Source organism: Capricornis sumatraensis, chromosome 8 (genome assembly GCF_032405125.1).
Source record: "Capricornis sumatraensis isolate serow.1 chromosome 8, serow.2, whole genome shotgun sequence".
In the NCBI taxonomy this organism is placed as follows: domain Eukaryota; kingdom Metazoa; phylum Chordata; class Mammalia; order Artiodactyla; family Bovidae; genus Capricornis; species Capricornis sumatraensis.
Window position 1 is genome coordinate 79,998,951 of NC_091076.1, and position 25,751 is coordinate 80,024,701.

Here is a 25,751-nt window from a genome sequence, read left to right on the forward strand (position 1 = left end):
TCTGGGCCACTGTCTGAGGGGAAGCCCTCAGGTTCCCAAGTCCAGCCTAATTCTGAGAAGCCAGGCTGGTGGCCGAGCACAGAGCTTCCAGAAGCTTCCATGGTGTTAGGATAACCCATGTACTGTCTCCACCCACCCCGTTCTGTGTGTTTCTTCCTAAGAGGTGCTGAGCTGAATATATGATTCCAGGATTTTCACAGAGGCAGGTGAAACAAATGAGAAGAAGTTGCCCTAAAGCTGGGAGTTTGGGTATCGTTATGGAACCACATAGACTCAGAAGCAGGTTGTGTGTGTATGTGTGCATGCTTCAGTCACGTCTGACTCTTTGCGATCCTATGGATTGTAGCCATCCAGGCTCCTCTGTCCGTGGGATTCTCCGGGCAAGAATTTTGGAGTGGGTTGCCATGGCCTCCTCCGGGGCATCTTCCCAACCCAGAGGTCAAACCCATGTCTTTTATGTCTCCTGTATTGGCAGGCAGGTTCTTTACCACTAGTGCCGCCCAGAAAGCCCCAGAAAGAGTTAATGTCGAGTTGAAGCAAAAGGCCAGTTGAATCTTTTATTTAGGTAACTACCTCACACCATAAAAGATATGAGGCAGCGTCTAAGAAACACATATACAGTTAGGGTGAGAAATAAATAAAAAGTGCAAAATTAGACCATGGAAAATATAAATTAGTGATGATGAGCTTGTGAAGGTTGACCGTCCCCCCGCCCCCCGCCCCGAATCCAGGTACTCCAGTTGGGTTGCACTGAATTAGATGCAGCTGAATCAAGATAAAAATAGAATACTGCTCTTAAGATCAAGAAATGAGTGACTCAAGGACAGTGCAGCGGAGCCCAGCTTGCTTGTCAGGAAAACCCCAGAGGGTTTCATTTGACCGAAAGCTTGATGCGAGCCCCCCAACATGGTCAGCTGTGCAAGTCGGGGGCAGCATTGGTGGTTCCCGGTGTCCAGAGCCAAGGAAGGGGGCCCCTGCCCTCAGCACTGGCTCTGCATTTGCCTTGTCAGCCGGCAAGTTGAAATATACACCCATGTGCTGACTGGACGACGCGGAAGGATGAGTGAGGTAGACCATCCAGGGGCTCACACCGTCTGTCCGAAGAGCCGAAAGAACAGCAATTCCAAATGATGTGTGCTCGAAGAACTCTCATTTGGACTTCTATACTTGGTTCCAATATATATATATATTTTAAGGGACATTAATGAGAGGAGCCTTGGAGGACGGGACTTCTCATTGACTGCCCAAGCCCACAGTGGAGTTATTGCCATAAAACCCCACTATGCAAATGTTAGGGGCTCTCCAGACCCTCACAGACAGTTAGGGCACCAGCAGCAGTCAGCCAGTGGCCAGGGGCAGGGGTTTGGGTGTCTTGATGGAGCCCGGCCCTCGTAGCCATCTCTGGACATCCTGGCAGGTGTTTTGAAAGCCCCTGGCTCCTATGGGTCCTGTTACAGGAGGTGCTGCAGAGACAGGGCGTCTGTTTGCTGCTTCTCCATCAGATGGCACCTGGGTCGAATAAATGAAGACGAAATAGATCAGTCTGAGACTTGAACCTGTCAACTCAAGCCTGGACAGGGTGAAACAAGCATGGTTCTCAGAGTCTGCTGGACTCGGGTGTGAATTCTAATGCTGGCTCTCGACAGTTTCAGAGCTAGTCCTGAAACTACCTTGAGACTTAGTTTCCTCACCTATAAAATGGGGATCTGAACCCCAAACCCACAGAGTTGTAAGCATCAAATGAAGTCTTGAAAGTAAGTGACGAGCCCAATGAATACTGACCCACCTTCCTTTCCTCCACCATCCCACCTGCTTCAGTCTCGCCCACAGTCCTGTCTTCAGCCCCTGCCTCCAGCTCCATGTATGAGCCCCTTTCTGAGTGTAAATTCTGCACATTCTAGGCCTGTTGGGCAGTTCTGCTGATCAGTATCCCCTGCACCCCCAGCTCTGCTTTTGCAGAGGAAAAGGCCCGATTCTAAGCAAGCCTGTGCCTTCCCCTGACCTCTTCTGATTCCACGGTGGGAGTGTTTTCTGAAGCCTGTGACACGACCACTCCCCCTGCCCCTTGAGGGAGACTGGGATGTCTCCTGGGCATCTGTTGTCCACCCACATGGTCTCTGTCCCTCTCCCCTCCTCCCTGCAGCCATCACTTTGGTTCAGTTTCTTGTTATTGCCCCTGCTTTCAAATGCCCCCCGACCCCGCCCCTGCAGTCTCCATGCCTCTCCTCCCCAGCCCCTGCTGCAAGTGACACCAGGTTTCTCTTCCTCAATCAGAGCCTAGCCGAGTCACCCTCCAGACCACGGAGTCATCGAAAATCCCTCCTTGCTTTCCAAGTGCCAGGTTCCTCATCTGGCTTTCAACGTCCTCCAAGTTCAGCAGTGAGGACCCCGAGCCCTGGTCGCCGGCGTCTGTGTACGCTTTCTGGGCCACCTTTTCATTCTTCCCTTCCTTTCCCTCTGGGCCTTCCCAGGTGCCGGCTCTGGCCGGCAAGCTCTTATCTGTTGCTTGGGACCCAGAAGCTGAAGCCACACGTCACCTCCCTTCTCCCCCAGCCCTCTCCCTCATCTGGGCTTTCAGGCCCCTGTGAGACCGTGCTTCTTCCGCGTACATTTTCGAGGCCCTGTGTACTTGCTTGCTTTCTCCTAGACTAACAAACAGTTCCTCCAGGACTTGGAGAGAGTTTAGCTCTTCCTGCAGCTCCAGAGGACGCACCGCGCAGGTAGGCAGGCCTTTCCAGCCGGCTCTGCTCTGAACCAACCTCGCAGCCTCACTGGCCCCTCCAAGGCAGAGAGGAGAGCCTGTGAGCAGGAAGAAGTGCTCTTCCCAGGGCTCGGGGCTGGGCGCCTTTCCATACCTTTCAGCATTCGTTGCTGGGGGAGGAAGTGCTTGTTGCTGTGGGGGTGTCTTTCTGGCATGTGCATGGCAGGTGTGAGGGCCTGTTTGTGTGTGAACAGGGCAGATGGGATGTGGAAGCCTTGTGATTGTGAGGTTTTTATGTGTGTGTGTGAATGTGTGTGTGCAGCGGGTGAGGGACATGTGACACGTGTGCGTGCGTGGGGTGTTGATGTGTATGGAAGGTGTAGGTAAGGAATGTGGGTGTGTGTGGGTGTGTGGGGAGAGTGTATCGGGGATAGATTGTGTGCGAGTTGGGTGTGTGTGATGGGAGAGGTTGGTGTGCACGTAGTGTGTGTGCCTGTGGGCATGTTTATGAGGGGACGCAGAGGGGGTGTACATTGGGAATGTGTGCAGAGGGCAGGGATGTGAGTACATGTGTGTGGTGTGTGTATGTGCATTTTGGGGGGAGTGTAAACTCACCCCCTCTTGTGAAAGGACGCGTTCTCCCCTGCCTTTGCGGGAACTTTATCCACAAAAGATGCCCAACCAGGAGAGCGTGGAGCAAGCAAAGCTTTGGAAAATAGAGCGACTGAATTATAAAACCGCTTGGTACATTGTTGAGGGATTAAAAATGAGCTGCTCATCCCCAAATTCCTGGAATGTCTTGGAGGTTTTAGAGGCTGGGTGGCCCTGCCCCATCCTGACTGCTGCTTGGGGGCAACCTGCTTGCTGGTCTCCAGGTGGGTGGGGTGGGGGTGTCCTAGCAACCACCCACCAAGCCTCTGGGGCATGCAGTCTTCCCTTTGCTCCACTGGTAGGGCTGCGGAACTGGCTGAGCCAGTTATCAACTGACCATAAATCGTGAATATGGTCGGAGAGAGCTTCAGGGACACAGGTCACAGAAAGGAAGTGGGTGGGTCGAGGCGTTGCAGAAATATCTTTTAGCATCGAAACTTGGGTTCAAATTCATGAAGTCTTATGTGAAAGTCTGGTATGAACCTTCATACTGGAAACCCCGCGGCTCTGGTGTGTGTGTGGTGGGACAGTGGGCTGTGGGCATTCTGCCTGCCGCTGCCGCCCCAGCCCCCAGCAGCCTCTGCAGAAAACAATCTGAAACCTCTCCTGGGGACCAACTCCAAGAGGGACTTCGGATGACTTGCCCGAGGTCAGTCAGGGGCTGCTCACCGTGGATGGTGGGTCCCGGCCGGCTGTAACCTGTCACTCTGGGCAGTCCCAGATACCATCAGGGATGTGGGTCCAAGCTGAGCTGGATGGAAGGGCCAGCTGACTCTCGGGTCCTGTAGAACTCAGAGTTTGGGGACTGAACCGATGAAGGAGATAATTGCTTGATTGTGATCAATAAGACCACAGCGGACCCGCAACTTTTGACGTCCCTTTGAGCCCAGACAGAAGTCTGGAGTTCTGGGGCGACCCTCACTTATATCCACTGGGGAATCTTAACACCATATGCTGCTGCTTGAGGAACTGGTCGGGAAGGCTTCAGGGATGTCTGTCTCTGAGGAAGTTCCCACCCCGCTGTAATGGGCTGGCTACCTGCATCAGGACACAGGTTTATTTGAGGGCCCCTTGTTTCATCAGCTGTCACTTGTATGGTGCTCTACGCACATGAACTTAACCTCTGCAGCACCCTTATGAGGGTGGGGATATCATTAGCATCATCTCTGAAATAGAGGCTATTACTAGCACCCTCTCCATTTTCCAGATTTGGAAACTAGGTCACGGAGTCATAACTAGTTTATAATTCGTCTGTAACTTGCCCCGGGTCTTGCAGCTAGTAAGAAACAGGACTGGATTCAAACTAGACAGTCTGAGTCTTGACCCGTGGTCTTCATCACTGGGTTATTGAACTTCTTTCAATCCAAGGGAGGGAGGATGTCCAGGACAAGGAGACTGAACCGGGGACCGCTTGTAGTTTAGGTGAGCGACTGAACTCCCCAGAAGGGCTTGCATGGGTCACCATCATTGTAATCCGTGCCTTTGGCCAAGGTGGCCTTTTGGAAACAGATCAAATTATGTCGAGTGCCTACCCCTTCCTACATCTCTTTAATGACTCCTTCTTGTTCTTAAAATCATGACTAAAAGGATTTTAGGCCCTGCCTGGTCTGGCCTCCCTCTGCCACAGGGCCCTGAACCTCCCTTGCACTTGCCGCCTGTCCTTCAATCACTCCGCTGTCTTCTCTTTCCTGCTACCCCAGGATCTTTGCTCAAGCCACCTCCTCCCTCTGTAAGACTCCACCTTCTGGGTCAGTTTCTCTACTGAACATTCCCAAGGAGCAATATCCCTTTTCTTCCTAATCCTCACCAGACTATTATTGTATTGATGCCTTGTTGGTGAGGGTGACTCATGCCTATCTCTCACCTGATGGGAATTCCCTGAGGATAAAGAGCTAGTGTGTTTTACTCTTCACAGCATCCCCAGCTCCTTGCACATTGCCTGATGCATCCTTGTGTTGCAACAAGGGCAGGCCATTATCCCCAGTTTACAGATGGAATTGTAAATAGGGAATACTGAGGAGTGATGCCTCCTGAGCAAACAGGTGGTGCTGCTTCGAGCAGGGCCCAGGTGCTCTGACTTCTCATCTCTGTCCTTTCACCTGCCGCAAACAGTTCAGTCTCCCCTTCTGAAACCTCTCCAAACTACTGTTCCCTCTCCCTCTTGCAAGAGTCAGGTGGAATCCCCCAGAAAAGACACAGTTATTATTGCCTCCTTCCAACCCAAAGATGACCTTTGCTTTCCCATGCAGCTATAAAAAGAGAGTGCCCAGCAGTGCCTAGGGGCAGGGTCCAGCCCACCTGGAGGAGGGGATGATGACCAAACTGACCAGGACCCCAACTTCAGTCCTCTGGGGAGATCTGCCCACTTCTAGTTCAGGGTTGTGGGGGCCGGACCAGCTCTGTCTTTTGCATTCCATGTTCACGTGAAACACCTTACAATTATCTGCCTCCCTGGTTACACACGGTCAACCCAGTGCTGGCCCAGGTGGGATGAAATGGTCAGTCACAGTCCCTCGGCTTCCCCGTCTCTCAGGCTGGCTGGGGGTGGACAGGTGGGGCGCGGGCTGCCTGGGAGCGGGGGGTGGGGGCACCACTGAAAGAGGAGGCAGGTGCGTTGAGAGGGGACATGGAGGCAGGTCCTGACCCCTTCTGCATGTCCCATCTGGGGAGATGCAGGAGGAAGGAAATGAGGAGGGCCATTCTGGAAGGTTCTGCTCTGCTTCCTCCTGCAGCAGGTAGCCCACAAGGTGAAAGCATAAACGGCCATCAGGGAACTTTCCATCCTCTTGCAGCACTCAAAGTTCTCCCCAGCAGCATTCTCCTGAACAGAGAGCCCGGGTGGGCTCCTCGCTCCAAGCTCTAAGCTGAAGGGATAACTTCCTGTTCCGCACAGCAGGACCCTTGTGGTGGATCCGAAGCAATAGTGTCTGTGGAGACCCCCTTTCCAGTTTCCACGGGAAAAGGGGTCCCCAGGGAGGGAAGCACCTGCTGGTGGAACCTAGGTGGACAGAGTCCCTAGCCAGGGAGTGGTCCTCGGGCACCTGCCCCTTCAGTCTCCCCCCCACCCCCCCATTCGGTCCAGCCTCCCACCAGCCCTGCATGCCGGTCAGGGGCACTCACCTGGTCCCTGGCTGGGCAGAATAGCCCTGCGCTCCTCCACCTGCCAGGAAGCCCACGTCCCTCCTCCTCTGCCCACGGCCAGACTACAAGTCCAGTTTCTCAAGAGGCACCTCCATGTTGAGGGTGTACCAGGCAATCCAGAAGAGCAGGCTGAAAGCCAGGATCAGGGACCCCGTGTAGATCAAGAAGTCCCAGAAGTCAAGGGAGGCAAAGATGCCCACAAGCAGAAGGACCAGGCCTACGACGTCGAGCAGGAGGGCCAGGCCGAAGAAGAACGCACAGCGTCCAAGGCGGCACGTTCCCCGCAGCTTCCCCAGGAGCATCGCCGGGAAGGCAGAGGTGGGAGGGGCCCCGGCTGTGCTCCCCAGGCCGGCCTGCATGGGCAGGGGGTGGTGCTGCCAGCCGCTCCCTTTTCTCCCCGCCGGGCATGAGCAAGCAAGAGAGAGAGAGAGAGCCGCCCTTTCTGGAGCCACACGGAAGCACAGGTAGACGTTTCTTTATGAGCGCGCAGCCAGTGGGGCAAGATATTTCTTAACTGTTTCATAGCTCAGGTGTGACCCTGATGGAAGCAGTCTGACATCACCTCTGGTACAGCCTGACATTGTCGTCCCCTGGGGGCCAAACAAATGGCGTGGCAGGGGAGGGGTCTGGAGGAGGGGCTGTCCTGGCCCCTGGCCTCTCCAGTCCTGGGTGGGTCCTCCCAGGCTCCTGAGATGTGCGGTCAGCTGGGGGCTTTCCCCCACCCCCATCCTGCCTTCTGCCTTACTCTTCTGGGTGGGGACGGGAGGCTTCATGTAAAATTTAGAGAAGAGGGTTTGTCCATGTAAATAGATCTTGAAATTGTGCTGTAAGAAGCAGTCCATGTCAGCAGCAGGAAAACCTGTGCGCCTGGTAGATTCTCCACTCTGAAGCCCCCAGGCCCGAGCTGCCTGGAGTTGGGCTGTGCCCTCTGGCCTGAAGGCAGATCTTGGGGAGGGGTGGCGATGGAAAGGACGGGGAGGACGGGGCAGGGACACCAAGGAGGGAGGGGACATGTGGCCTCAGTCTGGGTGGGCTGGGTGCGGACCAGAAGGCAACTCCAGGCCAAATGTTTACCTGGTTCTCTGGCAGTGTGACTTTCCAGACTGACTGACTCCCCGTCTGCTTTCTGTGTCAGGGCAGCTGCACGTGATCCTGAGGGCTTATGTGTGAAACAGGGGTGTCTTATCACCCAGCCCCTCCCAGGGTGTGGTAGAGAAGTGAATGTCAGCTGAGAAACACGCTGTACTAAAATCGTTTCTGCTTTTCCTTTGGCCTTCTCCTGTGGATGAAAATGGCTTCCCAGGTGGCTCTGGGAAGATAAAGAATCTGCCTGCAATGCAGGAGATTCAAGAGACACAGGCTTGATTGCTGGGCTGGGAAGATCCCCTTGAGGAGGACATGGCGATCCCCTCCAATGTTCCTGCCTAGAGAATCCCACGGACAGAGGAACCTGGTGGGCTACAGTCCACGGGGTCACAAAGAGTCGGACACAACTGAAGTGACTGTGCACACGCACGCACGTGAATGAAAATAAACATAGGGGGGTTCAAATTTAATTTCCTACGAGTAAACTAAGCAGGATGAGTGAGGAACTTTCAGGTAAAAAGCATCGCGGAGGGAGAGAGTGTTTTAAGTTATAGATTTTAGGATCTGAAACACAAGACTTGTCCAAAGCCGGGGAGCCAGTCCGGAGTATCAGCATCTCGAGAAATCGCTAAAGCCAAGCCCCCACCCCGTATCCACACTGTCTCCCCAGTCTGTCCGCCGAAGGGATTAGGTACCTACACAAGGACACCTCCCAGGGCAGGAGAAGCCTCGGCTCTTCCCATCTGTTGTCCTCAGCTTTGACTAGAGAGAGTCTCTTGGGAAGAACAGTTGAGGGACAACTCTGCCCTCTTTAGGGGCAGGGGGAGGGCTTCTAGGGTGGGGGGTGGGCAGCACCAGGCTGGTGGGTCCCTGCCTGCCTGTCCACAGGTTCCCAGGCTCCTGGGCAGCATCCGGTGTACGTGTGTGTGAACAACAACCTTAGTGTAAAAATTTCTGGATGCCAGGAGGTCTCTGAGCCCTGGGCCACCCGAATGGTTGGGCACTATTCTTCTGTCTGACATGTGGGGTCAAAGGGAAGCTGGTGTGGGGAGGGTGGGGCTGGGGGTTGAGGAAGAGTAAATTAGGAGCTTGGGTTAACAGAATCACACTGGTGTTCAGTGTTAGTTGCTCAGCTGTGTCTGACTCTGTAACTCCAGGGACTGAAACCCACCAGGCTCCTCGGTCCAGTGAATATTCAGGCTTGATTTCCTTTAGGATTGACTGGTTTGATCTCCTTGCTGTCCAAGGAATTCTCAAGAGTCTTCTCCAGCAACCACTGTTCAAAAGCATCAATTCTTTGTTTGAGTGATAAAAGGTGATGGAAAAAATTACAAAAATGAGGAAATGCAAGACAGCAGGCATCTGTTACGCTTTCTGAACCATGAGCATGGTTTGTAGGGTGCCGCTAGATGCCCGAACCCCAGCTAGTGACTTCGAGGCCTGGTCCCTTAGGGCCCTCTCCCACCCCTCCACTTCTGGGAATCCTTGGGGCTGCAGGCGCCCTGACAACTCAGAGAGATCTCTGTTTCTGCTCTCACCACACAGCCCTGCCTCTTCTTGGCAATGGGGACCCAGCCACTCCCTTGGCAAAGTCACCGCAGTCTGTCACGCCTGTGACGTCACACCTCTTCATGACCTGGATCCTACAGGTCAGGCAGAGACAGAGACAGGGACAGGCCAGCCAGGTGCTGAGCTGACCCAGAGCCACAGTTCCAGGCCTGACTCTTTGAGTGACAAAGGCTCAGTCACCGCCCGAGTGGCAGGGCTCGGATGCTGAGCAGGTCTGCCCACACGAGCCTGTGCCACTCGTCAGCTGTGTGACCTTGGAAAAGTCACTTGCCTTCTCTGGGCCTCGATTTCCTTGTTGTAAGATAATCCCTTATTATCCTTATTTCACAGGATTACTGTGAAGATTAAGTGAGTTCATAGGTGTAAAGTGCTTGGAACCTGCACGCTGGGACACAGACAAGTGTTACCGTATGGTTGTCCCTGGTGTCTTTCATTACACCCTTTCTGCCACAGTGCTTCTATAGGGAAAACCCCAGGTTGGGAAGGACCTGCCACTGACTCTCTTGCACCATCATCCTCTCCCCTTTATCAGTCTTGGCTTCACCTGGGATAGCTCCCTGTCCCCCGTTCCCCTGCCCCCACACCCCACCCCGCTAGGTCCATGCTGAGCCCTCCCTCCATCCTTTTCGTTATTTATTTACTTACGGTTGTTCTGGATCTGCGTTGCTGTCTAGCTGCAGTGAGCAGGGGCTACTCTCTAGCGGTGGTGCAATGGCTTCTCACTGCGGTGCCTTCTCTTGTTGCTGAGCGTGGGCTCTAGGGTTCTCGGCTCAGTAGTTGTGGTGCATGGGCCGAGTTGCCCCGGGGAACATGGAATCTTCCTGGACCAGGGATTGGACATGTGTCCCCTGGGTGGGCAGGCAAATTTTTAGCCACACGACCATCAGGGAAGAACCTGCCTCCATTTGTGATGGCTACAGATTCATCCCTGATGAAACCATTGGCCTCATGAAATGCCTTCCCAGTCCTGAGTCTCTCATCCCTACTGCAGCTGCTCTTTATCCTCATCAGTTTCAAATTTCTCCACTTGCCCTACTCTTCAGTTCAGTTCAGTTCAGTCGCTCAGTCGTGTCTGACTCTTTGCGACCTCATGGACTACAGCACGCCAGGCTTCCCTGTCCATCACCAATTTGCAGAGCCTATTCAAACTCATGTCCATCGAGTCAGTGATGCCATCCAACCATCTCATCCTCTGTTGTCCCCTTCTCCTCCCGCCTTCACTCTTTCCCAGCATCAGGGTCTTTCCCAATGAGTCAGTTATTTGCATCAGGTGGCCAAAGGATTGGAATTTCAGCTTCAACATCAGTCCTTCCAATGAATATTCAGGACTGATTTCCTTTAGGATGGACTGGTTGGGTCTCCTTGCAGTCCAAGGGACTCTCAAGAGTCTTCTCCAACACCACAGTTCAAAAGCATCAATCCTTTGGCCCTCAGCTTTCTTTATAGTCCAACTCTCACATCCATACATGACTGCTGGAAAAACCATAGCTTTGACTAGACAGACCTTTGCTGGCAGAGTAGTGTCTCTGCTTTTCAATATGCTGTCTAGGTTGGTCATAGCTTTTCTTCCAAGGAGCAAGTGTCTTTTAATTTCATGACTGCAGTCACCATCTGCAGTGATTTTGGAGCCCCCTCAAAAGTCTCTCACTGTCGCCATTGTTTCCCCATCTATTTGCCATGAAGTGATGGGACCAGATGCCATGATCTTACTTTTCTGAATGTTGAAAAGTTTAAGCCAACTTTTTCACTCTCCTCTTTCACATTCATCAAGAGGCTCTTCAGTTCTGCCATAAAGGTGGTATAATCTGCATATCTAAGATTATTGATATTTCTTCCAGCAATCTTGATTCCAGCTTATGACTCATCCAGCCTGTCATTTTGCATGATGTACTCTGCATATAAGTTAAATAAGCAAGGTGACAATATACAGCCTTGATGTACTCCTTTCCCAACTTGGAACCAGTCTGTTGTTCCATGTCCAGTTCTAACTGTTCCTTCTTGACCTGCATACAGATTTCTCAGGAGGCAGGTCAGGTGGTCTGGTATTCCCATCTCTTTCAGAATTTCCCACAGTTTGTTGTGATCCACACAGTCAAAGGCTCTGGCATATCAATAAAGCAGAAATAGATGTTTTTCTGGAACTCTCTTGCTTTTTTGATGATCCAGTGGATGTTGTCAGTTTGATCTCTGGTTCCTCTGCCTTTTCTAAATCTAGCTTGAACATCTGGGAGTTCACAGTTCACGTACTGTTGAAGCCTGGATTGGAGAATTTTGAGCATGACTTTGCTAGCGTGTGAGATGAGTGCAATTGTGTGGTAGTTTGAACATTCTTTGACATTGCCTTTCTTTGGGATTGGAATGGAAACTGACCTTTTCCAGTCCTATGGCCACTGTTGAGTTTTCTAGATTTGCTGGCCTATAAAGTGCAGCAATTTCATAGCATCATCTTTTAGGATTTGGAATAGCTCAACTGGAATTCCATCACCTCCACTAGCTTTGTTCATAGTCGTGCTTCCTAAGGCCCACTTGACTTTGCATTCCAGGATGTCCGGCTCTAGGTGAGCGATCACACCAATGTGGTTATCTGGTCATGAAGATCTTTTTTGTATAGTTCTGTGTATTCTTGCCACCTGTTCTTAATATCTTCTACTTCTATTGGGTCCATACAATTTCTGTCCTTTATTGTGTCCATCTTTGCATGAAATGTTCCCTTGGTATCTCTAATTTTCTTGAAGACATCTCTAGTCTTTCTATTGTTTTCCTCTGTTTCTTTGCATTGATCATTGAGGAAGGCTTTCTTATCTCTCCTTGCTATTCTTTGTAACTCTGCATTCAAATGGGTATATCTTTCCCTTTCTCCTTTGTCTTTACCTCTCTTCTTTCCTCAGCTATTTGTAAGGCCTTCTCAGACAACCATTTTGCCTTTTTGCATTTCTTTTTCTTGGGGATGGTCTTGATCTCTGCCTCCTGTACAATGTCACAAACCTCTGTCCATAGTTCTTCAGGCACTCTGTCTATCAGATCTAGTCCCTTAAATCTATTTCTCACTTCCACTGTATAATCATAAGGGATTTGATTTAGGTCATACCTGAATGGTCTAGCGGTTTTCCCTACTTTCTTTAATTTAAGTCTGAATTTGCTAATAAGGAGTTCATCATCTGAGCCACAGTCAGCTCCTGGTCTGACTGTATAGAGCTTCTCCATCTTTGGCTGCAAAAAATATAATCAATCTGATTTCAGTATTGACCATCTGGTGATGTCCATGTGTAGAGTCTTCCTTTGTGTTGTTGGAAGAGACTGTTTGCTATGACCAGTGTGTTCTCTTGGCAAAACTCTATTCACTTTTGCCCTGCTTCATTCTGTACTCAAAGGGCAAATTTGCCTGTTACTCCAGGTAGCTCTTGACTTCCTACTTTTGCATTCCAGTCTCCTATAATGAAGAGGACATCTGTTTTGGGTGTTAGTTCTAGAAGGTCTTGTAGGTCTTCACAGAACCATTCAATTTCAGCTTCTTCAGCATTACTGGTTGGGGCATAGGCTTGGATTACTGTGATAGTGAATGGCTCAACAGTACGTGAACTGTGAACTTTCAGATGTTCAAGCTGGTTTTAGAAAAGGCAAAGGAACCAGAGATCAAATTGCCAACACCTTTTGGATTATTGAAAACAACAGAGTTCCAGAAAAACATCTATTTCTGCTTTATTGACTATGCCAAAGCCTTTGACTGTGTGGATCACCATAAACTGTGGGAAATTCTGAAAGAGATGGGAATACCAGACCACCTGACTTGCCTCCTGAGAAATCTGTATGCGGGTCAAGAAGCAACAGTTAGAACTGGACATGGAACAACAGACTGGTTCCAAATTGGGAAAGGAATACATCAAGGCTGTATATTGTCACCCTGCGTATTTAACTTATATGCAGAGTACATCATGAGGAATGCTGGGTTGGATGAAGCACAAGCTGGAATCAAGATTGCTGGGAGAAATATCAATAACCTTAGATATGCAGAAAGTGAAGAGGAACTGAAGAGCCTCTTGATGAAAGTGAAAGTGGAGAGTGAAAAAGTTGGCTTAAAGCTCAACATTCAGAAAACGAAGATAATGGCATCTGGTCCTGTCACTTAATGGGAAATAGATGGGGAAACAGTGGAAACAGTGTCAGACTTTATTTTTGGGGGCTCCAAAATCACTGCAGATGGTGACTGCAGTCATGAAATTAAAAGATGGTTACTCCTTGGCAGAAAAGTTATGACAAACCTAGACAGCATATTAAAAAGCAGAGACATTACTTTGCCAACAAAGATCTGTCTAGTCAAAGCTATGTTTTTTCCAGTAGTCGTGTATGGATGTGAGAATTGGACTATAAAGAAAGCTGAGTGCTAAAGAATTAATGGTTTTGAACTGTGGTATTGGTGAAGACTCTTGAGAGTCCCTTGGACTGCAAGGAGATCCAACCAGTCCATCCTAAAGGAAATCAGTTCTGAATATTCATTGGAAGAACTGGTGCTGAAGCTGAAGCTCCAGTACTTTGGCCACCTGATGCGATGAACTGACTCCCTGGAAAAGATTCTGATGCTGGGAAAGATTGAAGGTGGGAAGAGAAGGGGATGACAGAGGATGAGATGGTTGGATGGCATCACCAATGTGATGACATGAATTTGAGCAAACTCCGGGAGTTGGTAATGGACACAGGGAGGCCTGGTGTGCTGTAGTCCATGGAGTCACAAACAGTTGGACACAACTGAGCGACTGAACTGAACTGAACTCAATAGTTTGCCTTGGAAATGAACAGAGATCATTCTGTCATTTTTGAGATTGCGTCCAAGTACTGCATTTTGGACTCATTTGTTGACTATGAGGGCTACTCTATTTCTTCTAAGGGATCCTTGCCCACTCAAGTAGATATAATGGTTATCTGAGTTAAATTCACCCATCCCAGTCTATTTTAGTTCACTGATTCCTAAAATGTTGATGTTTGCTCTTGCCATCTCCTGTTTGACCACTTCCAGTTTGCCTTGGTTCATGGACCTAACGTTCCAATTCCTATGCAGTATTACTCTTTACAGCATTGGACTTACTTCCATCACCCATCACATCCACAACTGGGTATTGTTTTTGCTTTGGCTCTGTTTCTGCTCTTGTCCAATAGCATATTGGGCACCTACTCTTATGTGCGTGTGTGTGTGTGTGCTCAGTCATGTCTGACTCTTTGCAACCCCATGGACTGTAGCCCGCCAGGCTCCTCTGTCCATGGAATTCTCCAGGCAAGAATACTGGAGTGGGTTGACATTTTCTTCCCCAGGGGATCTTTCCGACCCAGGTATCGAACCTGAGTCTACTGCACTGAAGTCAGATTCTTCACCATCTGGGCCACCAGGGAAGACTAGTTCCTTTCTTAATCCCATTTAATTAAAAATTATTTTAAATGTGTAGTGTGATGTGGACCATTTTTTAAAAAGTCTTTATTGAACTTGATACAGTATTGCTTCTGTTTCATGTTCTGGTTTTTTGACCTCAAGGCATATGGGATCTTTATCTCCCCAGCCGGTGGTAGAACCCATACCCCCTGCATGGGAAGGTGAAGGCTTAACCACTGGGCAACCAGGGAAGTCCCTAAAGAATTATTTTTTGAAGTTATTTAATGGTGGTGAAATATGCACAGCATGAAGTTATCCTTTTAACTATTTGTACCTGCACAGTTCGGTGGCATTGTTGTGCAACCATCACTGCCACCCCTCTCCAGAACCTTTTCTTCTTCTTCAAATCAAACTCTGTCCCCGTGAAACAATAACTCCTCATTCCACTCTCCCCAGACCCTGGCAGCTGCCGCTCTGTTTTCCCAGGCTGAGGGAGGTCCCTGATCCCCAGAGACAGGGGGACAGGAAGTCTGGCCCAGTCATGGTCTTTCTGCTCTGGCTTTCCCCTCCCATGTCTCTCTCCTTAGAGACGTAGTGAATCCTGGAAGGATTTGGAGGAAAGATACACTGCACTGATTTGGAGCTTATTTGTGAAAGTCTTTGTTCTAAATATATCAGTTCCGGGTCTCATGAAGTCCTGGAAGAAAAGAACGTAGAGGCTTAGAGGAAGAAAAGAACTCTATCCCCAGATTTGTCACCTGTGTGTAAACAGGAATTTTATTTGGCTGCAAGTAATGGACCCCCAAATAGTGGCTTAAATGAGATATTATTTGTATTTCCTGTAAGACATGGTCCTAGGCAGTCCAGTCTCTTCCCCTGGACCACTGATTCATTCAGGAAGGTTCTTTTTCCATCTCTCAAGAGCAGGCTTGCGGGGAGGGAAGCAGGAGCTTCTGTTCTGTCTGCTCTGTCAGCTTCTCAGAGTGGGGTCATCAGCTCCCATGGGGTCCCCGAGGAACCAGGCGTGAAACCCACACGGTCCCGTTTCTCCCAGATAGCACATTGCTGGGAAGGGTGTGTGTTGATGGGGTGGGTGGGGGTGCATTTTAGAGGATTGAATTAATGGACGAGTCTGAAATTCCCGATGGAACAGAATGAAAACACAGCGGACACTGTCAGACAGGATACAATTTAACATCCCGTCAGTTTTTTTCAGCACTTAGATTAAATGGACTTCTCCCAAACAGAACAGAAATGGGTGGGATAATACAATCCAGTAACCAGACGCACGGACGCATCCATGGCATGGAAGGAGGCGTGGCGGGGATTTTTTTTGCCAGAAACGTGGCATCTGACCAGGCACATGCATTCCTCCGACTTCTGTGTGGCAACGGTCTTTGGCAAAAGCCCCTCAGCCTGCCCCAGGCGTGCTTCTTGGTCCACAGTTATATGGAGAAGCCCAGCAGAGGAGGGAGGTGAACAATGAGAAATCAGCTTAAGGAGCAGGGAACGTGGGCGAGACTGTGGGAGCCTTCAAGGTCAGCCCAGACCTTGGATACCTTCTAGAGTCTTGTGGTCCTCAAACTGCCCTCCACCAAGGCAACATGTGGTAGCAGCATCACCTGGCCCCTGTTCCACGGCAACGCTCAGATGACAAGCTTGTGCGAGGAGGAAATGAGACTTGGGACATGTGGATGACCATTGAACCAGCCAGGGGTCCTCCCTGCTTGCTCCCAGGTGGGAAAGCACAGAGGACTCTGAGAGTGACAGGGTGGGGCTGTTACGGAACCTGCTTTCATGTCAGAAACCATCTGTAAGCCACATGAGGCGCTGGAGCCACAGTGAGTGACATAGTGACTGACAACACCCCGTGACGGGCCCTGACTGCCTGTGTGCAGGGGCCAGGTGACCGTGCTGTTTGAATGAGAAACATGGTCATTCTGGCTGAAACTCCCCGAACTCTGGCTCCTTGGGTGGGCAGGGCAGGGCGTGTCCCCATGTCACAGGTACCTGCCTCCACAGAATTTCCCATGATGCAGAGCGAACAAGGTGGTATCCTGACTCTGCATATGGAACCAGGGCAATAAGGATGGAGACACCTGGAGGCCTGTTAGAGAGCGAGGTTGCCATAGTGATGCAGTCTCGGGCAGGGGCGGAGGCGGGGGCAGAAGGCTGAGGTGACACTCCCCTGGTGATCAGATGCTGTCAACTGGGCCACAGGCCTCTGGGAGCCTGGCTTCCTCACAGGTACCCTCCTGGTCTGGCCACCTCTGTATGCTGCAGAAAGCCTCTGTTTGGGAGAGCACTTACCTCACAGGTGATTTCTGTGTGGTTAGCCCTGGGGAACCCCCACCCAGTCTCTGCCACAGACCCAGGAGGGCTTCGAGGAGAAGCTTCAGTGAGGCACTTGGGGAAGCAGGTGGCGGGGCGAGGAGCAGGCCAAGGGAGGGGCGCAGGTGACCATTCCAGATCAGGGAACTTGCTCCATGGTTTCCTAATCATTCCTGCTCCCCTCCCCCAGCTCTGCACACACTGTTCCCGCCAAATGCTTTCCCTTCCTGCCTGTGCCAGTTCTCCTCTTTCCTCTGGTTCTGTTGGTTCTGTTGGCTGCACAGCCTCCAGCTAGACCAGACTGCTCCCCTGCCTCCTGCCCCCACCCTCACAGCCCCGGAAAGGACTCAGCACCAGGTGTCCGGCCGCCTGTTGGCCTGGCCGCGTCTTTCTCTCCATGTGGAAGATGAACGCAGGGACCGGCTGTCTAGCTTGCTCCTTCTCAGGGCCTGGCCCCGAGCTGAGCCCTCGCTGAATGTCTGTGGGTGGGTGGGTGGGTAGGGGCTGGGAGAGCAGAAGTCGGGACTTTCTGAAGTAAAAGCCGTCTCTGGAAACCTCCAGACACTCAGCTGTGGAGTCGAATCTCTGGCTTGTGATTCTTGATGGGGATGAAGCAGAGCAAACGCTTACAGAAGCCCTCTGCAGCGGCTCTCCATCCAGCTGTTCCAGAATCTGGGGTCGGGGGAGAAGGAAGTTAGGGCAACATGCGCTTATTCTTGGCTAAGTGTCCAGTTCAGATGGAAGAGTAGTCATGGAGAAGGAGTTAGAAGGTCGAGGGGAGACTGTGATACCCCCTAGCACATGCCACCCCCTCTGGTGTAAATACTGTATAACTGAAGGTTAAATGGCTTCTCCGACTAACTCCCAGAGCCATTTCCAGGGGAGAATGTGCCTTCTTGGAAAGTGTTTCTTCCAAGTCAACCTTCACTTCTCACTCTTTGGAATGTTTGGTACTTGTAACTTATATGATCTCTTGAAATGCAAGCTAGCAACTCGCCCACAGAGAGAGCTGGGGTGGGTAAGCCCAATGATCAGGACTTCCTTCCTCTCTGCAAAGGGCCTCTGCTGGTCAGTCTGGGTTCTGGAAGGAAGCAAATGCAGAATCCAATTCAGGCACTCAGAAGTGTAAGCAGGAGGTTCTTCTCAGGGGGTAGTCCATCTCAAGGAATTTCCCAACATGCATAGTGCTTGGCAGAGCACATTCATTAGATGAGTTGTGCCTGGATGCGCAGGCTGAGGCGGCAGCCATGGAAGGTGACGGCTGCGGCCAGGATCTGGGGGGAAGCGCAGGACACAACAGAGACTAAATGAGATCATCCGGTGGTGCCTCCCAGCACAGAGGGCGCAGCCCTGAGCTTGCTTTTTCCCATGGGGCCCAGAAGAGGGTTTGCCTGCATCAGTTTTATGGCAGACTCCACCACCCAAGGGACCAGAGATGTTGGACTCTGGCCATCACACCTTCTCCTGGACAAGGTGTCGGGGTGGTGGGGTGGACAGAGGGCAAGGTTGCCATCAGCGGTTCAGGAAGAAGGACTTGAGGTTCTGGAAGAACACTGACTTCTGTCTCTGCCTCTGTTTCTTCTTAATGATGGGCACCCAGACCAGCCCACACACCAGCATCATGAGTCCCAGAGACAGGAAGGCAGGCCCCACCATCTTCAGGACCTTGAGGCTCATATCGCCCAGTTTCAGGGTGTAGGCCAAGCAGGTGATGACCACACCGAAGAGGAGGATGGCACCGCCCACGGACATGATAACGATGGGTTTGCGGTAGATTTCCCAGTTACTCCGGGGGGTGGCGGTCCAGACGGACTCACTTCTGGAGCTGATGCACAGGGAGCTGGCTGTCTGGCTGGGCAGAAGGTCCTTGGACTCAGGAGACTTCTCTTCGACCTCCAGGCCCTTGGGGAGGGCCTCCATGGTCACTGCTTCTCGAGCCTGGGCTCCTGGTACCGGCAACGGTTAGAAGCAAGGGCAAGGACTCTTCACACACCCTTCCTGTTCTCAGCATCCGTCTCCAGCCTGGCTCTCAGTGCTGAAGTCAAAAGGAAAAGCAGATGAGACCTACGAAAATAAGAAGCCTCTCAAGCTGTTTTTTTTTTTTTTTCCCCATGTGAGAGATAAATGGGCTTCCCTGATGGCTCAGACAGTAAAGAATCTCTCTGCAATGCAGGAGACCTGGATTCAATCCCTGGGTTGGGAAGATCCTCTGGAGAAGGAAATGGCAACCCACTCCAGTATTCCTGCCTGGAGAGTTCCATGGACAGAGGAGCCTGGCGGGCTACAGTCCATGGGGTCGCAAAGACTCAGACCCGACTGAGCGACTATCACTTTAACCAACTTCTTATTATTTAATCAGGGAACAATGATGTCCTTTAAAAGAACAAACAAAAGCTATAATTTACGAAATGGCATCTTATTTTCAGACTCAACCGCTTTCCAGCTGTGTGATCTGGAGTGTGTTATGGCATCCCTTCCAGCCCCCACTCCTGGGGCCTCACATTCTTCTTCTCCGTTTGTGTCTCCTGTTGGGGCACCGCAGGCCCCTCTCAAACAGCATTTACTAATATCCTTTTTTTGTGAGCAGGATGGGAGAGATTTCAGTACACAACAGTAAATTTACTGGGAAGGTGAGCTGTGTTGGATGAGGACTGAAGGCCCTGAGAGGCTGGGCTGGGAGGATTCAGCGGAAGGAAGGCCTGGGGTGCGGGCCTCCCGGACTATCCATGGGTTTGCGTGTTGGCTCAGCCCCAAGGGGAGCAATTTGAGAAGGGAGATGGAGGTCCTTTCCCCTTGGAGGCCTCTTCTGGGTGTCAGGAGGCAGATGTAGTGCGTGGAGATGTATCAATGTCTGTTGCACAGAACTAGGGAAGGTCAGGCTTCAGGCTGGTGCCAGGAGGAACACCAGCCTTGGGGCTCCAGAGCACGAGCAGGAGATAATGAACCCCACACCTGTCTATGCAGGACTCCAAACTTGAGCAAGAGAAGCTAGATGCTATCTTCCATTTACAGAAGACTCGAAAACGTGTAAGACGATCAGTGCCACATAGTGGTTACCTTCAGTTGGGGTGATGACCGGAAGGGGGACTAGACAGAAACTTCTGGAGTGCCATCATGGTCCAGCTCTCTGTCTGGCCATAGCCGGTTACATGGGCTGTTTACTGTGACATGACTACAATCATGTGCGTGTGATAAAGATCAGTAAAATGGCATGGACCTAGAGACGATCATACTAAGTGAGTAAGCCAGACAGAGAAAGAAAATGTCATGTTGTCTATATGCGGAATCTAAAAAAATGATAGAAATGAACTTAAATACAAAACAGACACTGACCCATGGACATAGAAAACAAACTTATGGTTACCAAAGGGAAAAGGGGGAGAGGGACAAATTTTAAAAAAAGATCAGTAAAATATTTCAATAAGGAAAATCAAAAAATATAACTAAATACAGTATGTCCCTTTTTTGGATTCTGACTAGAAGAGACTGACCGGTACATTTTGGGATCGTTTTAGGGAAATTTGGCTTTGGTTTGGATGTTAAATGCCACTGAGGATTTAAAATGTGTATTTGGGGGCTTCCCTGGCAGTCCAGTGGTTAGGACTTTCACTGCTGTGGGCCTGGGTTCGATCCCTGGTTGGGGAACTAAGATCCCACAAGCCCTGCGGTGTGTCTAAAAAAAATTTTTGTATTCAGTATAATGACGATACTGTGGACACAGAAGAAAGCGTCTTAATGAGTATAGAGTTATATCTTGAAACCACATACGGGGATGAAATGTCTCAATGGCATGATATACGTGAAAACATGAACCTCCAGATCAGATATGACATAATGTTAAAGGTTATAGAGTCTTTTTATGGAAGATGGATGTATGGAAGTTGGCTATCTTACTATCTTACCTAAGTTGTTAATCCTACTATAAACATGTTTGCAAATGTCTGTAATAGATGAGACACTGAATATACAAATGGACAGCAGCCAGACATGTCTAAAGGCAGAACTCTGACCCATAACTTGCAGCAACCAGCCTGAGAAACCACCAGCCCAGGAAGCCAACCCTCTCTCTGGAAGTCAGGCTTCAAGGAAGTCACACCACTATTCCTAGTAACTAGCCCCACAAGCCTAATAGACAACTACTTTTGACAAATACACCAAAAATATTCCATGGGGGAAAGGGAAGTCATTGCAACCAGTGGTGTTGGAGTAACTGAATATTCATATGGAAAAAAGTGAAACTTGTCCCCCCCTCATACCATCAACAAAAAATGAATCTGCGATGGATCATGGGCAAAACCTGAACATAAAAGTGAAAACCGTAAAGCTCTTAGGAGAAAAAAGTAGGAGGATATCTTTGTGACCTGGTAGTTGGCAAATTTCTTAGGACAGAGATGGCAATAACCAAGGAAGAAAAAAAAAATCAATAAATTAGATTTCATCATAATTTAAAACTCCTGCTCATTGAAAGCTACCAGAAGAAAATGAATAGGCAAGCTATGGACTGGGAGAAAATTTTAGCAAAATACGTATTGTCAAAAGATTTGCATCTGGAATATGTAAAGAACTACCACATGGGACTAATATCAACACTAACAGCACAATTTGAAAAATGGGCAAAAGATTTGAAGAGATCCATTACAGAGGAAGACAGATGAAGAAGAAATCCATGGAAAAAAAAACAACACCTTGAGACTGACATGCAAATTAAATGAAAGATGAAATGCAAATTAAAACTACAAGGAGATACATTCACTCACTAGAATGGCTAAACTTTAAACATCTCACAACACAAATGCTGGTGAGAGTAGGGAACAACCAGAGCTCTCGTGGACTGCTGGTGGGAGTGTAAAATTGGACAGCCACTTTGGAACCAGGTCAAATAGTTTCTTGCAAAGGGAAACATCCACCTTCCCTTTGAGCTAGCAATTCCACTCCAAGATAAATGGAAACCTATGTGCCCCAAGACTTGTTTAAGAATATTCGTCGCAGTTTTTTGTTCATAGTAGCTCTAATCCAGAAAACAACCCCAATATCCACGAACAGGAGAAAAGATGAACACACGCTGTATTTTCACAAATACACAAAATACTATTCAACAATAAAAAGGAACCAACTTTGGATACACACACAACTTGAATAAGTCCCATAGATATGGTGGGTGAAAGAAGTCAGATATGGATGAGCACATATAATATATGTTTCCACTTATATGATCTTCTAGAACTTTCTAAGGACTAATCTAAGGTGACAGATCTCAAAACAGTGGTTGGAAGGGTGGGGAGGAAATAACTGGGACTTTCTGGGGCCAGTGGAAATGCTCCATCTATTTATGTCAGTGTGGGTTACATAGAGGATCCCTTTGTCAATGTGGTACACTAAGATTTGTGCATTGCAATGTGTATAAATTATACCCGGTGAAAAAGAACCGTAAAAGTCGTAGTAAGAATAATCGAGTGGGTCAGTCTGGGGCGCAGGTGAAAGTGTAGTTAAACCAAGAACAGTGGAGTGTTGATAATGGTAGAAGTCCTATGATGGAAGTCGGGATCCAGGGTGGAGGTGTGGGCAGGAAGCACGTTACCCCAGAAAAGGAAAGTGGGAGTGTGGGCAGGGGCAAAGTAGCCCCAGAACAGGAGAGAGAAGGAAATCTATGAGGTGAGAGTGTCACCTGGCTTTTACAGGAACCCTCTGTGCTGATTCTGAGAAAGAGAAGATCCCTGAGAGAAAGAGAAGGTACATCTTTGACAGACTGGGATTTGGGGACAGAAGATGGAGGTGGAGATGGGGATGGGTGTGGAGATGGGGGTGGGAGTGGAGATGGAGATGGGAGTGGAGATGGGGGTGGGAGTGGAGATGGAGATGGGTGTGGAGATGGGAGTGGAGATGGGGGTGGAGATGGAGATGGGAGTGGAGATGGAGATGGGAGTGGAGATGGAGATGGGAGTGGAGATGGGAGTGGAGATGGGGGTGGGTGTGGAGATGGGGGTGGAGATGGGGGTGGAGATGGAGATGGGAGTGGAGATGGAGATGGGAGTGGAGATGGGAGTGGAGATGGGGGTGGGTGTGGAGATGGGGGTGGAGATGGAGATGGGAGTGGAGATGGAGATGGGAGTGGAGATGGAGATGGGGGTGGAGATGGGGGTGGGAGTGGAGATGGAGGTGGAGACGACAACAGAGATGGAGGCAGAGATGAGAGAGGACGATGGAGGCAGAGGTGGAGTTGAGAGAGAGGGGGAGAGAAAGAACAAGCATTTTACTGTTTTCACCTCATCCCTGGAAAGATATGTTCAGACGGTAAAGCATCTGCCTATAATGTGGGAGACCCGAGTTCGATCCCTGGGTCAGGAAGATCCTCTGGAGAAGGAAATGGCAACCCACTCCAGTATTCTTGCCTGGAAAATCCCATGGACGGAGGAGCCTGGCGAGCTACAGTCCATGGGGCCGCAAAGAGTCGGACATGACTGAGCGACTTCACTTTCACTTTCTTGAAGGCAAACTCTTTCACAGAGCCAGGAGGCCTTGGACAGAGCAAAGACAGGGTTTGGTTGGCAGAATTAGTGTCCAGAAGGGACTGTCTCTAATCTTGTTAGAGCACGTCTCCTTATCTGTGGCATATTTGTAATGGGCCAGGTATTTGGAGACCCTGCCTACGAATATCTCTTCAGTGTTTGCCCTTGACCGTGTGTTCCCCAGGTTGCTCCACAGTGCTCCCTGACACTGCACCAAACTCTAGACATGGAGCCACAGACACACGTCCCTCTCCGAAGAGGAGCTCTGGGCGTCCTCATTTCCTGGCTCAGCAGCATCTCTGATGAACAAGGTAAAGTGACATCTCAAAATGAGAGGGGAGAGAAGCAGGAGCTTTCTGGCCCTTTCTCACGCACTCATAGGTTCATTCGCCAACGGGCAGTTGGGTGGGTTGCATGGATCTTGCAAGCTGGTGAGCAACACCGAGTGTCCAGGATAGTAAGGACCATATAGTTTTCCTTCTGGTAGATTCTCAAGTGTCAGAAATGCACCACTTAACGGATGGCAGTTAAAAGTGAAATAAGCGGGTCACTGCCTTGGAGGTGACCAGAGGCGTGTCTGTTCTTACAGGGCTGGACATTCTCCAGTCGCTCCCCGAGTCCTTGCAGGGCTGGGCCTGGGGCTTCCTTGGCTTCCTGTGCCCTCCAGCAGGTAGCTCAGCACCTGGCTGGGGCTTGGGGATCACCAGTCACATGGTAAATGACTCACTAAGCAGCGGAACTGCGATGGGAAGATTGAGCATCGCAGGGTCAAGTCTCCTTTGCCGTTCCTCCCTATCCATCACCTGTCCCCTTTGCTCTTACAGGGGGTGGAAGGATGGGACTAGCTAACCTGGGGGCAGGAGAGGCAGCTGTGAGGAGCAGGGGGACCTCCCTGACTGCCCTCCTCCCTCCCTGGTCTCTGATGGACAGACCTCTCGTCAAGACTGGGTGCTTTCTGCTGGCTGGCCTTCCTGAAGTCTGCAGGGTGCCCCAGTGGCTTCTCCAAACAGAAGCAGCACCTGGTGCATCAGGGGAGTGTCGACACTTCATACAATAACAATAACTGTCATTTCTACGACTCTTACTAGGGGCTGAGGACCAGGCTCAGTGCTTTTTTTGCAGTGCGTCATTTCCCTCTCCTGACAAGTCACTGAGATTGGGACAATTATTATCCCATTTTGCAGGTGAGGAAACTGAGGATCAGAAAGGTTAGGTGATTTGCCCAAAGTTACTTAGCAGGTACATAAAGAACCAGGCTAGAAATGGGAGTCGTGGAGCCTGTTTGGCTGCAGAGCCTGGGTTCGAGTCTATCCTGCTCCCCGTTGGGAAGGTTTTGAGCTTTTGGTTTTCTTTTTAAACTAGGGGAGTGGTGAGTGAAAAGCGCAATGGGGGCATGGGCCATGAACAGAATTGCAGGGTGGCTGCTTCAGGTGAGGCATTAGGCCGACACTGCTGGGTGAAACCGCTGAGGATGTGCGGGCTGGAGCCTGGGGCCTTGAGTTGCAAGTAGCAGAGCAAGAAGAGGCCTGTGGCAGTGGCCACAAGCACCCCCTCCCCGCCACTGCCATCATCCCAGTAGAGCACAAAATGCCTGGTACCTGCCACTTTCTTCACCTGCAGCATCTCTTATTAGCTCCATGAGGTTATTGTTGTTCAGTCGCTAAGTCATGCCCGACTCTTTTGTGACCCCATGGACTGCAGCATACCAGGCTCCCCTGTCCATGGGATTTCACAAGCAAGAATACTGGAAAGTTAAAGTGAGTGTGTTAGTCACAGTCTTGTCCGACTCTTTTTGACCCCATGGACTGTAGCCCAACAAGCTCCTCTGTTCATGGAACTCTCCAGGCAAGAATATTGGAGTGGGTTGCCACTTCCTTCTCCAGAGGATCTTCCCGACCCAGGGATTGAACTCAAGTCTCTTGCATTGGCAGGTGGGTTCTTTACCACTGAGTCACCAGGGAAGCCCCAGCTCTATGAGGGTGGTACTGTTATTATCATTCCCATTTTACAGATGAGGAAACCGAGGCTCAGAGCTGCCTAAACCCAAGTCCTGGTCTTTATATTCTACTGTGTTTGCTCAAGAAAGAAGCCTGCCCTTCCCCTTCACTTAACACTGTCAATGTTAATAGATTGCCTGATTTGGCCAATAAAATATCAAAATGCCCAGTTAAATTTGCATTTCAGATAAGCAACGGACGGTTATACTTATAAAAATGTTCCAAAGGTGACCTGGGACATCCTTACACAGAAATGCATTTGTTGTTTGTGAGAAATTCAAAAGTAGCTGGCATATCTGCAACCCTGATATGATAGGAGGCCCCATTGTGCTTGGGGCTGGAGTTACCAGTCCTTTCTCAAGCTTCTCATCCCTGATAGGAGCTGGACTATTCTGGGAATTGCAGGGACT

General features: G+C 50.1%; 2 protein-coding genes across 2 annotated transcripts; both read right to left on the reverse strand.

The window, feature by feature from the left end:
• Positions 1–6,555: 6,555 nt before the first annotated feature.
• On the reverse strand, positions 6,556–6,795 carry TMEM238L (transmembrane protein 238 like). Its single transcript, XM_068976287.1, has one exon. It carries the CDS (start codon positions 6,793–6,795, stop codon positions 6,556–6,558), a length of 240 nt encoding a protein of 79 aa, XP_068832388.1.
• Positions 6,796–18,350: 11,555 nt separating this feature from the next.
• On the reverse strand, positions 18,351–24,967 carry PIRT (phosphoinositide interacting regulator of transient receptor potential channels). The gene is made up of 2 exons (XM_068977457.1): positions 24,808–24,967; positions 18,351–18,784 (listed from the first exon to the last, which is right to left on the reverse strand). Exons 1-2 carry the CDS (start codon positions 24,965–24,967, stop codon positions 18,351–18,353), a joined length of 594 nt encoding a protein of 197 aa, XP_068833558.1.
• Positions 24,968–25,751: the final 784 nt, after the last annotated feature.